This window comes from Lolium rigidum, chromosome 7, assembly GCF_022539505.1.
Source record: "Lolium rigidum isolate FL_2022 chromosome 7, APGP_CSIRO_Lrig_0.1, whole genome shotgun sequence".
NCBI classification, from domain to species: Eukaryota; Viridiplantae; Streptophyta; class Magnoliopsida; order Poales; family Poaceae; genus Lolium; species Lolium rigidum.
This window is the reverse complement of record NC_061514.1, coordinates 270653016-270664304: the sequence shown is the minus strand read 5'-3', so window position 1 is coordinate 270664304 and position 11289 is coordinate 270653016. Positions and strand designations below refer to the sequence as shown.

At 51.1% G+C, this 11289-nt stretch overlaps 2 protein-coding genes across 2 annotated transcripts; both read right to left on the bottom strand.

The window, feature by feature from the left end:
• Window positions 1-5328: 5328 nt before the first annotated feature.
• On the bottom strand, window positions 5329-6799 carry LOC124672752 (putative serpin-Z5). The gene is made up of 2 exons (XM_047208927.1): window positions 6320-6799; window positions 5329-6181 (listed from the first exon to the last, which is right to left on the bottom strand). Exons 1-2 carry the CDS (start codon window positions 6797-6799, stop codon window positions 5369-5371), a joined length of 1293 nt encoding a protein of 430 aa, XP_047064883.1. The 3' UTR covers window positions 5329-5368.
• Window positions 6800-8960: 2161 nt separating this feature from the next.
• Window positions 8961-9737, bottom strand: LOC124675869 (thiosulfate sulfurtransferase 16, chloroplastic-like). The gene is made up of 2 exons (XM_047211935.1): window positions 9393-9737; window positions 8961-9258 (listed from the first exon to the last, which is right to left on the bottom strand). Exons 1-2 carry the CDS (start codon window positions 9714-9716, stop codon window positions 9172-9174), a joined length of 411 nt encoding a protein of 136 aa, XP_047067891.1. The 5' UTR covers window positions 9717-9737; the 3' UTR covers window positions 8961-9171.
• Between the last annotated feature and the right edge of the window lie 1552 nt (window positions 9738-11289).

Genomic DNA, 11289 nt, shown 5'->3' with positions numbered 1-11289 from the left:
ATGCATTCCAGCTCCTTTCTTTTCTCCCCTTTCACCAGCGAACCCAAAAAAAACCACGCAGGCCGGCAGAGAGCGAGCGTGCGCTCGCGGCGCCATGGCCGTGCCTCTTGGGCGCTGGGTCGCCTTGTCGTCCTCAGCTTTCCCACTGCCGCTGGGCGTTCGGACAGACAAAAGCCGGGGGCTGCTTTTGTTTCTCCAACTGCTACAAAGCGCTGGTTGTCCCGTGCAGCTGCAGCAGAAGCGACACCAGCAAGAGAGGCAGAGAGGAATCTGGGCTGTCTAGTGCTCCGCGACACCCAATCCTAATCCGAAGTTTGAGTGCGGTAGAGGTAACCTCATGTGCAGCATCCGTTTCCTCTCGACCGCCCGGCGATAGCGTTCGGCGCTCACGCCATCTCCAATGGCCTGCCCAAACGGTCGCTTATCCGCGGTGTCGAAAAATGTGTTATCTTCCTAGACGCTGCGCGGTCGCGTCGAGCATCCTCTTTTTTTTACCAAGTTCCGCATGTTAGGGACAACGAAATCGATCGCTTCGATTTGTTTTTTCCCCTTCTTTGCTGCCCTAGTGCGATGCCACCAACACAACCTCACCCCACCCCCCGTCCTGTCGCAGTACACACCGTCTGCTCGGTCCTCGCCGCGTCAGAGAACAGGATCTCAGTCGGGGTAGATTCTGGCACGCGTCTATCGCCTGTTTGGGGTCCAAACTCCGTCAGTTGCGCCACCCGACCTCGCTGCCCACGACCTGTTTGGTCAATTGTGCCGATAGGTTTCTTACTCGTGTTTTGGCCCTATTGTGCGCGGCCATTGATCTGCAGTTGCTGCCCACACAGATGGATATGTGGCAGATGCTGGACAAGTTCCGCGGAAGTCATTGACTCCTCTTCCGACGAAGAGTCCGATCAGTCGACGCAGACCATGTCATCTACCCTGTCTGGACCACACTGGTGAAGATTGCCTGCAATCCAAACACGGAGAAGACAAAGAGGTTTGCCAAGATGTAAGAGGCTTGCAGGGAAAATGTGGAGCGATGATTTGGTGTGCTCCAAACTCGATGGGCAATTGTCCGTCACCCGACAAGAACATGGTCGCTGAAGACCATGCATGAGGTGATGACATTTTGTGTGATCATGCATAACATGATCGTTGAGAACGAGCATCTTGATGGGCGCAATGAGCACCAATGGGATTTCCAATGTGAGTTGGTTGCGTCAATCCCTGGGGCATTATCCTAGGAGGAGTATATGCATATGAATGTAGAAGTCACTCACGAGATCGTGTCCAAACACCTACATACAGATCTTATTGAGCATCAGTGGGCTTTGGATGGCCATGAAGATAATGCCTAGAAGAATACCATCTTATTTTCATGTAGAATTTTAAAAATTTGGATGTAATAAGTGAGACTACTTTGAACCTGTTTATTTAATTTTTTAAAAACATCTCAATTCATGCGGACGCACAAATGTGTCGGGCCGCTGGAGGCACCCCGGGCGCAAATGGACGCGGACAAAAACAGTCATTTTCGCGTCCGCCAGATGACGTAAACGAACACGCGCGAACAATTTGGGCGTCCGAAATGCGTCACCCCTCACACCGGTGAAAATTTCGGCCCAAATTCCTAGCCGTGTTGCCCCAACACATCACAAAACAGAAAACATTTTTTGAAAGTTCGATTTTTCGCTAGATAACAATCATCACGAGTTTGGAAAACATTGCCCCGATTGCAGCGATAGTTTGGCGATGAAATTACATGAATGATGAAAGATGCTTCTGCTGTCAGTGCCGCGCTAGGCATTCCGTCCTCCGGGCTTGTCGTGGCCGAAGGTGTCGGTGTCCCATGCATTTCCTCCTCCGGGCTCACCGTGGCCGAAGGCGTCGGCGTGCCGGAGCTTGATGACACGGTGGGATGCGCACAGCTCGGCGTCGCCGTGGGCTCGGCAATCACCGCGGGATCATGGCTGGGCTCCGGCGCTAGGATGTTGCTGCGCGCGGCCATTTACCACACCTTCGCAGCTCGTCGTCTTCCCCTAGGAGAAACTGCATATATGTGTTCCTCTTCGTCCCTGCGGTGGTGGCCTTGAGCAGCTCGATCTTCACGTCCTGCTTCTGGAAATGCAGCTTCCACCTCTCATTGGCCTTCGCCTGCCTCTGCTTGGTGTGAGCCCTGGCGTCGGTGATGCACGCGTCGATCAAAGCTGCAGCCGCTCGGCCGGAGTTCCCATGGATTTCTCCGATCTGCTCTTGGAGCACATGCCATTTGTTGCACGACATGTTGGACAATGGCCCGGTGGGTCACCATGGCCTTCTCGCCACGATCCATGTAGATGCCGATGAAGTAGGGGTCGCAAAGCTTACGCTTGTTGAACACCGCCTTCACCCTCGCCCAGTTGTTCTCGGAGTTCTGGTTCGCGCCGGTGATCGGGTTGATGTTCATGACCTTCCATGCGTCGGCAAGGCACTCGCCTTTCTTGTCCGTCCACTTGTATCGAGGCTCAGCTGGAGCGGCAAATTTCGGCTTCCTCTTCCTCTTTCCATTGCCCTTCATCGGTGCCACTTCCTCTTCTTCCTTTTTGGCTTCAACCTCCTCTTCCGAGTCGGCCTCCAGTTCTTGTGAATCCAGGTCAGACTCAGAGATTCGGGCGTGTTCCTGGGTGAAGAAGATAGGGCCAGGGGCGGGGAACGTCGACGTGCTGCCGAACGCGGTCATCTGATGCATTAGCGTCTCTCCCTCCATTCCGCGAGCAAGCTGCACGCGTCGAAAGGGGATGCTCACGACGCATCTCCGACGAAGTGCCGAAGGCCAGAGACCCAGGGGAGGGTCCACGGGGTGCAGGGCAGTGCACCGGGAAGACGATGTTGGGGTCGAATCCGCCGTCGTGGCACTCGGGCAAGATGGAGTACCTCGGCCTCGGCGTGGCCTGGCCGTAGTTGTCTTGGAAGAATGCCGGAGATGACGGCGAGTAGCTCGACGAAGACGCGCCGACGGTTTGGCTAGCCCACCCGGTGAAGATGTGTGGCATGGCCCCCTAACCCTAAACCCTAACCATGCTCAATAGCCTCTCCTCCTCGTCCTGCGTTGCCTTCCTAGCATTGGCCTTCTGCGCCCTCACCCTCTGGTCAGACATGACCGCGTCCATGCACTTCAGTTTGGCCGCCCAGACGACATTGGCCGTGCCTTCCAGCTTCTCCTTCGGCGCCATGGTCTTCCGTTGCTTCGGCGGCTTCTCCGCGTCACCCGCGGAAGCAGACCTTGGGCCGGTCATTTTTTCGGTGACATCGGGGGCAGATTTGGGTGGTGCTCGCGGGAGGGAGGCGAGAAACGGTGGGAGTTGGCCAGGTAGGGAGGTTATGGAGGGACACCAAACAAAAATGGAGGGAAACCAGCTCTCCATCACCGACAAGGCTGGCCCACACGCTTTTTCCCCTATCGCCGGTGTCCCCGGGCGCACCCCGGGGCTTTGGGTTCGGCGTGGGATCGTCGGGCGAATAACATGCCCAATCCGGCAAAAATTGGTACACAGGGGCGAGTGGTAGAAAAACTTCCGCCCGCGTGAAAAAGACCCCCTAGGGGGTGGTGGATATGCTCTCAAGCTAGGCATACACGCGAGGAGGGCAAGCACATGCATCTCCAAGCTTCCGTTCGCCGGTGTGGTCGAAAAATAGGTTTACATCCCAGCCAAGCGGCTCAACGAATAATGACCGGCATGTCCGCGGGGACGCAAACGCGGCCCAATGCACGCGACCGCCTCGTTGGCATTCAAGCCCGTCTGGCAGCGACCACGTGTGTTTCGTTTTCCGCGTGCGTAATCGCTCCGACGATGGTTTGGTTCATCGAGTCGCGTCAATGGCGCGGTCCCACCTCGACGTGTGTCATGTTGGCGCGAGCGGCGCTTGGGCTTCCCGCCAGTTCAAGGCGGCGCCCAACATTCAATAGAGGCCAGTCTGCCTGCACCTCGCCTACATCCAACCGCCACCGACATCGCCATGGGAAATGGCTGGCTGTTCCACAAGACGGAGGAAGACGCCAAGGTCGGGTCCTCTCGCGCCACGAAGAAAACCCCACGCAACTACCGGTACGTGCGGTGGAACTCGCCCAACGGTTGTTCGAGGAGAACCGGCTGGCTGATGGCAACAATTTCTGTGTACCAATTTATTGGAACTCCAAATGCAGAGTGTTTTAGCAAGCGTAACTTCCCCACAAGGGTGACTCTAGGGTTTATATTGAACTCTCGAGGAATTGGCTTAGAAGCTGAATTTTTCCTCCCCTCTTCAAGCAACCTACAAAATAAAGTTCTTAATAGGAAATACAAGTAAGAAATAAAGTTTCGTATTAATTTGCCCAACTTCATCGTGTGGTTATCAAGCAGAAGGTTTCGTATTATTATTAGGAAATACAAGTAAGAAATAAAGTAAAGTAAAGTAAACAACTTAAGTAAACTAAATAAAAACAAGTAAAGGCTAAGGGTATTTAGGTTTTGTGTGTGTATGTAGAGATAGTATTTTTGGTATTTTCATATTAGATAACAGTAGAAAATATAAAGCAAGGTAAATGTATTGGAAATGTGTTTCTAGTGATTTAAAATGGATCGGGGGGTTCATGGGTTCACTTATACCATTCAAAAAAAAGGTTCACTTGTCTAGTCGTTTTTTAAGTTGTAGTGAACACTAACAATTCATCAATGGCATAAGATTGGTGGAAATTCAATATATATTTGATAAGCATTCATATGGGCATTACGTCCTAACATAGAGGTGATGCAACACATCCCTCTTATACTCCCCAAGAAAGAGAAAAATCCAAGTAATCTTAAAATAAGAATCAACGGAGTTTAGCCTTCAGCAATATGACATAATGTTTGAATATAAAACATGATACCTTGAACAAAAAAGATTCATTTCTGAGCAAATTGCTCGGATGTCGTCAGGGGCTTGAAGCTGCTGATAGGAAGGAATATTGTTTACGTATTGTCTCGTTTTGACATGATGAGAGAGCTATCAGTACATATGGAAGGTATTCATATATGAAATGAGATGAAAGAATTGAACAAGCATTTCCAGGACTTCAAGATACTCCTTGTAATAAATATGGTGGCACATATTTATGCAAGAGAGGCTCTAAACTCGAGTTTTGATGGAAATCCTGGTTTTCTGGTTGCTATGCAATCACATTGTAATAATCCTAACATAGCTTCAAAAAATAAAGGCTTGGATTACTGTCAAAAAAGGTAATACTCCCTCTGGTTTAAAATAATTGCCTAATAGAGATTTGTAGTATATGGAAACGAAAATTGCAAGTGCAGCAAAAACATAAAAGTGGCCCTAGTCTTTAGAACGCGTGCATACGCGCTTCGTGGTGGATCTGCTGTCACTCATTTGGTGTTGAGGGGTCAAGGACGTGCCCTGCGAACAGGATTGCACCCGACAACTCCTCTCTCACAAAGAAGGCAAAGGGATGATCAGCGACGAAGTCCACAAGTACTGGCCGTCGGCAGCCAGCTGAACCGAACATAAAGCAAGCGGTAACAGCGGTCGCCTCGGTGCCTTCCTCATTCACCTCGATGACAGCCTTGTGGATCACTTCCCCCAACGCAAGGCTCCTGTGGAGGCCATCGTCCGCCACCATCTCGGAGAAGTCTGCCTTTCCCAGCTTAAAAGCCTCGTTGATTCCCAGGCCCTGGAGAACGCCGTTCAACCTAGTGTTAAAGTCTAGCTTGAACTTGGGTAGACGAAAGTCACCGATCTCGACGGTGCCCCTGGGCATGTGGTTGCCTAGAAAGTCAGGGTCGCTGGCAATCCTGTCTGTCAGCCGCGACAGACCGTCGCGGGCGTCTGGGAGGAAGACGCACATCGTGTAGAGCGCCTGCGGCTGACCGGGCAACGGCCGGTCTTGCTCGTAGGGGAGCTGGAGGACCTTGAACCCGTCGTGGCAGGCGATGCGCTGGCTGCGTGAGTGTCGCATGAAGGGCACGTCGACGGTGCTGCCGTCCAGGCGGTGGAACTTGTCATCCTTGGTATCCTTCTTGTCGAAAGGACGGTGCCACTTGCCCCTGAAGTAGATGGCGTTAGCGAGCACGAGGTCGACTGCCTCGGTCAGTTCCTTAGGATCAATGATCCCGGTGATAAGCCTGTTCGTGGATTCCTCCACCCATTCGTTGATCTGCTTCGCTGCTTCCTTGGGCTGCAACATCACAGATATATTGTTTATATATGTATATAATGTATGCGGAAATTTAATCGGCATCTATCTGTATGTGTGTATAATGTGTAGGTTGATCGCGGGGCGCGTACGGGAAACGAAAGATGGGTACGTACTGACCTTTCGGTGGAAGTCTAGGGCGCACGTCTGCGCCCTGTAGTACTTGACGACGACGTCGATGTAGGCGGGCTTGAGAGGCCTAGTCTCGTCATGCCACACGCCACACGCGAAGTTGAGCTGCGGCCCGCCCGTCTGCGACCGGTCGGCCAGGGCCTGCTCCGCCAGCGCACTGACGGACCCGGTGAGGTCGTCGCGCGACGGCGCGCCGAGGACGCTGAGCAGCTCCGAGAGGGTGCGCTCTCGGGCGCCGGCCGCCACCAGCGATAGCGCCGCGTAGACGGACACCGGCGAGAAGATGAGGTTGGCGTTTCTCCTGGCAGCGTCGTCTGCGAGGCGCTTGTTGAGCGCTAGAGCGAACGCCTGCTGGCCGGAGCGGCAGGTCGGTGACCGGGCAGGAAGATCGGCCGCGGCGGCTTCCGTCGCGATCGATCGGCATAGTTTGGGAAGGCGGCGGACGGCGAGCGCCTTCAGGGCTTCCATCTTGCGTATACTGTACGTGAGTTTAGCTATATCTCCACATGCTTAGGTCAGGTCCTCCAAGTATTTATAATTAACCTCAACATAATTGGGCCATAGGCACCACCATATGCGGCCGGGGCTCCAGGCCCACCTAGCCATTTAATCCGGTGATACTCCGTACAATGTTTTGTACCGAGTCTCATGCATTGGTCTTGAATACTCCCAAAAAGAAAAGAAGTCCAATGGTCTTGACTACTCCCCAAAAAGAAAGAAAAATCCAATATTCTCTCCGCCGTCCAATCTTTAGCAAAAGGGTTTACAACCGACATTCTCTCCACGGTTTCATCTTCTTTAGACAACATCATGGCAACTGATCTACTTCCATGTGGATGCAAGGACACCATATGCCCACATATATGGCTAGTCAACAATGGGCTCATGTTTATGCCCAACATTTGTATTAATTTAGTGTCGTGGCGGGGCGTGTTTCGGTCATTTTGGAGCGACTAAAAATATACTATATGATATTATGTAAATTATATATTGTAAATTTGATGCAATCAGATTTGTATTAGAAAAACTACTTACTCGTGATTGTACCTTTTGTCACAATAATTAATATCCTAATGGAAGTTATAGTAAAAGCCTTGTCTTAGAAATAAAATAATTCTTCAATTTTGCTATGTGAAAAGGCCATGTATATTAACTGGAACAAGTCCTTACAAAAAAAATCCTTGAAAAATAAAAACTAAGGTCTTGGGGGTATTGATGACTTCTACCTCCTCCATCTACCGGTGGAGGCCGTGAGCCAGGCTCGGTGCTGCCTCCGAACCTTCGGATCACCAACAGAGCAAGAATTATATTTTCTTGTATAAATGCCAGCAAGTTATCGGTGCAAACCATACGACGCCAGTGGCCACGGTCTGTGAAGCTGAACATTGCCTCAAAGCAGAAAATGCTGAAAAAGGCATGAAAGACACCCTACTAGGCTGGCTAGAAGGATAAGGTGACCACGACCTAAGATGGCCACGCCTTTGGTCGGAATCGGAGTCGGATTACCATGACCCACATCCACGCCATCACTTCTAGAGAGGAATATCATGGAGACAAACCTGCAACACACTTAGACAAAACGAGATCCACCACTCCAAGGGAGTAACAACGAGGTGATACCCTGTCCTTACACCTAGGCATTCCTCGGGCCAGGCCGGGCCTAATAAAGCCCGACCTAAAATTCCCAGGCCCGAGCCCGACCCGGCCTGACCTCCGGGTTACAAATCAGGCCTGAACTCGGCCCGAACAGACGAAAGCCTGGCCCAAACTAGGCTTAAATTATGTTTCTTGCAGACCCGAGCCCGGCCCGGCCCGACGTTCGGGCTCCAAAATCAAGCCCAAACCCGGCCCGACGTGCAAGTCCGACCCGGCCTGGCGCGGGATTTTCGGGACAGGTTGGCCGGGCTACCCATGCCCAGTTGTACCCGTCCTCCTCAACGCTGCCGGTTAGACCGCCTATGACGAGGTGGATGAGGAGTCGAGGAAACCTTATTCTTGGAGTGACTACATCCATAACTTTGTTGTTGGCTGACTAAACCCTAACTTCAGGGACCTAGATCATTGGTCTGACGTTTTCGACGCTTCCACCGCCTCTCGCGCACCGGAGCGTCGTTGGCTGCCTGCCAGGGACAAAGGAGCAAAGAGTTGCAAGAGACGACATGTAAGGTTTAGGAGGAGACCTGGAACTCTACCTTCCATTTTTTTAGTAATTAGAAACCGAGAATATTGGCTTGAGTATGTAGAAGTTTATACTAATCGGAAGGTAGCAAATATCGGTATGGCACCAAGTTCATTTCTTCCCTTCTAGATGTGTGCTCTTCGATCTAAAATAGCGTTCTCCTCATCCTTCTCCTTATCAACATATTTAATTTGTACAGGAGAAAAAAAAATAGGCAGAGAAAAACGACCAACATAAGTTTGACCAACAAAACTGATGTTTTCCTTTCTATGGGAATCAGTCAACCAAAGTGGTGCAATTGCATCATGATGCGCACATACATATATGTAATTAACATTACCCTCCATATCAGGAAGGTTGTCCAAAGTTTATCAAAATTCGGATGTATCCAGACACTAAATAGTATCATAGATACATCCAAATTTTAATAAATCTTATGCAACTTTCATAGGACTGAGGAAGTACGTACTATTATTATGATTCAAGTGACCAAGTCCAAGATGCATACAAGCATGATCCTTTTTTTTTCATTCGAAATTTCCCGTTCTCGGTTTCAAAGTAGATTTCTTGTTCTTGTTGAGAACCACGATGGATGGTACATAAGATAGATCCTTAAGGTAACGTACTTATTCTTGACAATTAGTTGGTGGGGCTGGCCGGGTTACTGGCGATAAGCTGTTGGATGAGGATTGGCACTTTTCAGCAAGGAGAGGTAGCCACCTTCCAGGTTCTTCACATTCGTAAACCCCTGCAAACAGTAAAAATAAACAAATCAAAGTCAACATCTCCAGTCAAGTATGGGTATGTCGTCTATCCATCTCGGTGTCTACCCACAACTTAACGGTCCTAATCAACCGATAGGACGCAAGTGATGAAACGTACGGCATCGACGAGGTCTGCGGTGGCGAGCCTGGAGCGCACTCCGGACCGGCAGCCGACGATGAGGCGGTCGTCCTTCCCGTGGAGCGCGGCGACCTGGTCGACGAAGCGGTCGTTCTTCTCCGGCCGGCCGTGGGGCGTGACGGAGAGGTAGTAGGGCACGTTGCGGGCGCCGGCGACGTGCCCCTTGTCGAAGTCCTCCCACATCCGCACGTCCACGTACCCGTACTGCCCCGTGCTCAGCAGCGCGCACGCCGCATCCGCGTCCACGCTCTCCACCAGAGCCTTCTCGCCGCCGGTGCTGCCGCTGCTTCTCAGGGAGCCCATGGGTCTGTAGAGTTGGTTTGGTGTTCTGTCGTCCGGGGGCTGTGGAGAGATGCTGCGTGCCGCGTCTGTGTTATTTATAGTGGAAGAGGCGCCATGGCACCGATATGATCCAGTCACGCCCGAGTAGCCGCATCCATCACTTTCTCATCGCATAAACTAAAGTCTCTGGCATCTCACGCATTCGTGTCGACCTTATCTTCTTGTGTTAGTATGTGGAATGCTGAATGCATATACATATATGGAAACAAATGTCAACTACATGCTCTATTTTTTTCTACTTAGATGAAACGCCGTACTCTCTTGGCTCTATATTAACTGCCTCAGATTTGTCCAGATACACATGTTTCGAGGCGTATAAGAGCAACTTTAGTACTTCCTCTGTATCGGTTTAACAGGCGCGCACGTAGTTTAAGACAAAGTTTGACCACTAATTTGGTTAATAAAATATAAATTGTATGTATACAAAATCTATACCATTAGATTCATATTCAAACAAGGTTTCCGACAATATAATTTTTGTGACATATATTCTATATTTTATTGACTAAAATAATGGTCAAAGCAAATTCTTGAACTATGTGTGCGCATGTTAAACCGATACAGAGAGAGTATCTGTAAAAGTGTGGAAACTGGAAAAAAAACTGCCAAATTACCGGTTCAGTTCAGAAAATGGCGCAGATCAGTAAACGTAAACACGTTCGGCCCGAAAAAAAAGTTTACAGGTCGCACCCGAAAATCCAACTCAGCATGTATTTGTAGGGTTTGAAAGAGTGAACTGAACACAAACCTCTACTCGTGGCGCGCTGAAATTTCAGATCAGACCAACTGCTTTCGCCGGTACAGTCGCCGAAATCCAGCCAAATTCTGGCGAATCTCAACCTAATCCGACCTGGATATAGCATCGCGACCTTGCTGGACTACAACAGGGCGGCTGACAGTAGGTGGCGCAGCGCGGGGCGAGCTCGAGACGGGTGGCATGGGGCGGTGCGGGGCGAGCTCGCGATAGCGTGGGGTGGTGCGGGGCGGGGCGAGCTCGTGGGCGGTGTGGGGCGGTGAGCTCGCAGCGGCGTGGGGCGAGGCGAGCTCGTGGGTGGCGTGACCGCGCGCGGGGCGGGCGGGGTGAGCTCGCGGCGACGTGGGGGGCGTGGGGCGGCGCGGCGTGGGGCGGGGCATGGGGTGGGACGGGGCGGGGCGAGCTTGGGCGTGAGGCTCGGCTCGGACCTGGGAAGTACATGACCATGGGAAAAAAGGAAAAAAGGGGTAAAAAGAAAAAAACCGGCAGGTGGGCCTTTAATGGCATATTTCCGAATATGTTGTTTTACACTTTTTATTTACGGGATCTGTTCTGCGCTAGTAATTTTCCGACCCGTAAACACGAGTTTGGTAAACTGAACTAGGTGTTTTCAGTTCGCGTGTTTACGGGCTCTATTAGAAACGCTCTAAGAATCTTCGCTAATTTTTCACCCTCTTGTATAAGTTTTTCATGCATGCCATGTGGTAGCTTACCTCCCGCGTCGAATCTAATCTTCCCTGCCGCTCCCCTCCCGAACGGCGGCAGAGGCCCCCACAATCT

What these genes read in the sequence shown, in the direction of transcription:
- LOC124675869 (XM_047211935.1), bottom strand. Translation starts at nt 9,716, where the DNA reads ATGGGCTCCCTGAGAAGCAGCGGCAGCACCGGCGGCGAGAAGGCTCTG. An exon ending in CCGCAGACCTCGTCGATGCC is followed by an intron (nt 9,259 to 9,392) that starts GTACGTTTCATC and finishes TACTGTTTGCAG; the next exon opens with GGGTTTACGAATGTGAAGAA.
- LOC124672752 (XM_047208927.1), bottom strand. Translation starts at nt 6,799, where the DNA reads ATGGAAGCCCTGAAGGCGCTCGCCGTCCGCCGCCTTCCCAAACTATGC. An exon ending in CCCTAGACTTCCACCGAAAG is followed by an intron (nt 6,182 to 6,319) that starts GTCAGTACGTAC and finishes GTGATGTTGCAG; the next exon opens with CCCAAGGAAGCAGCGAAGCA.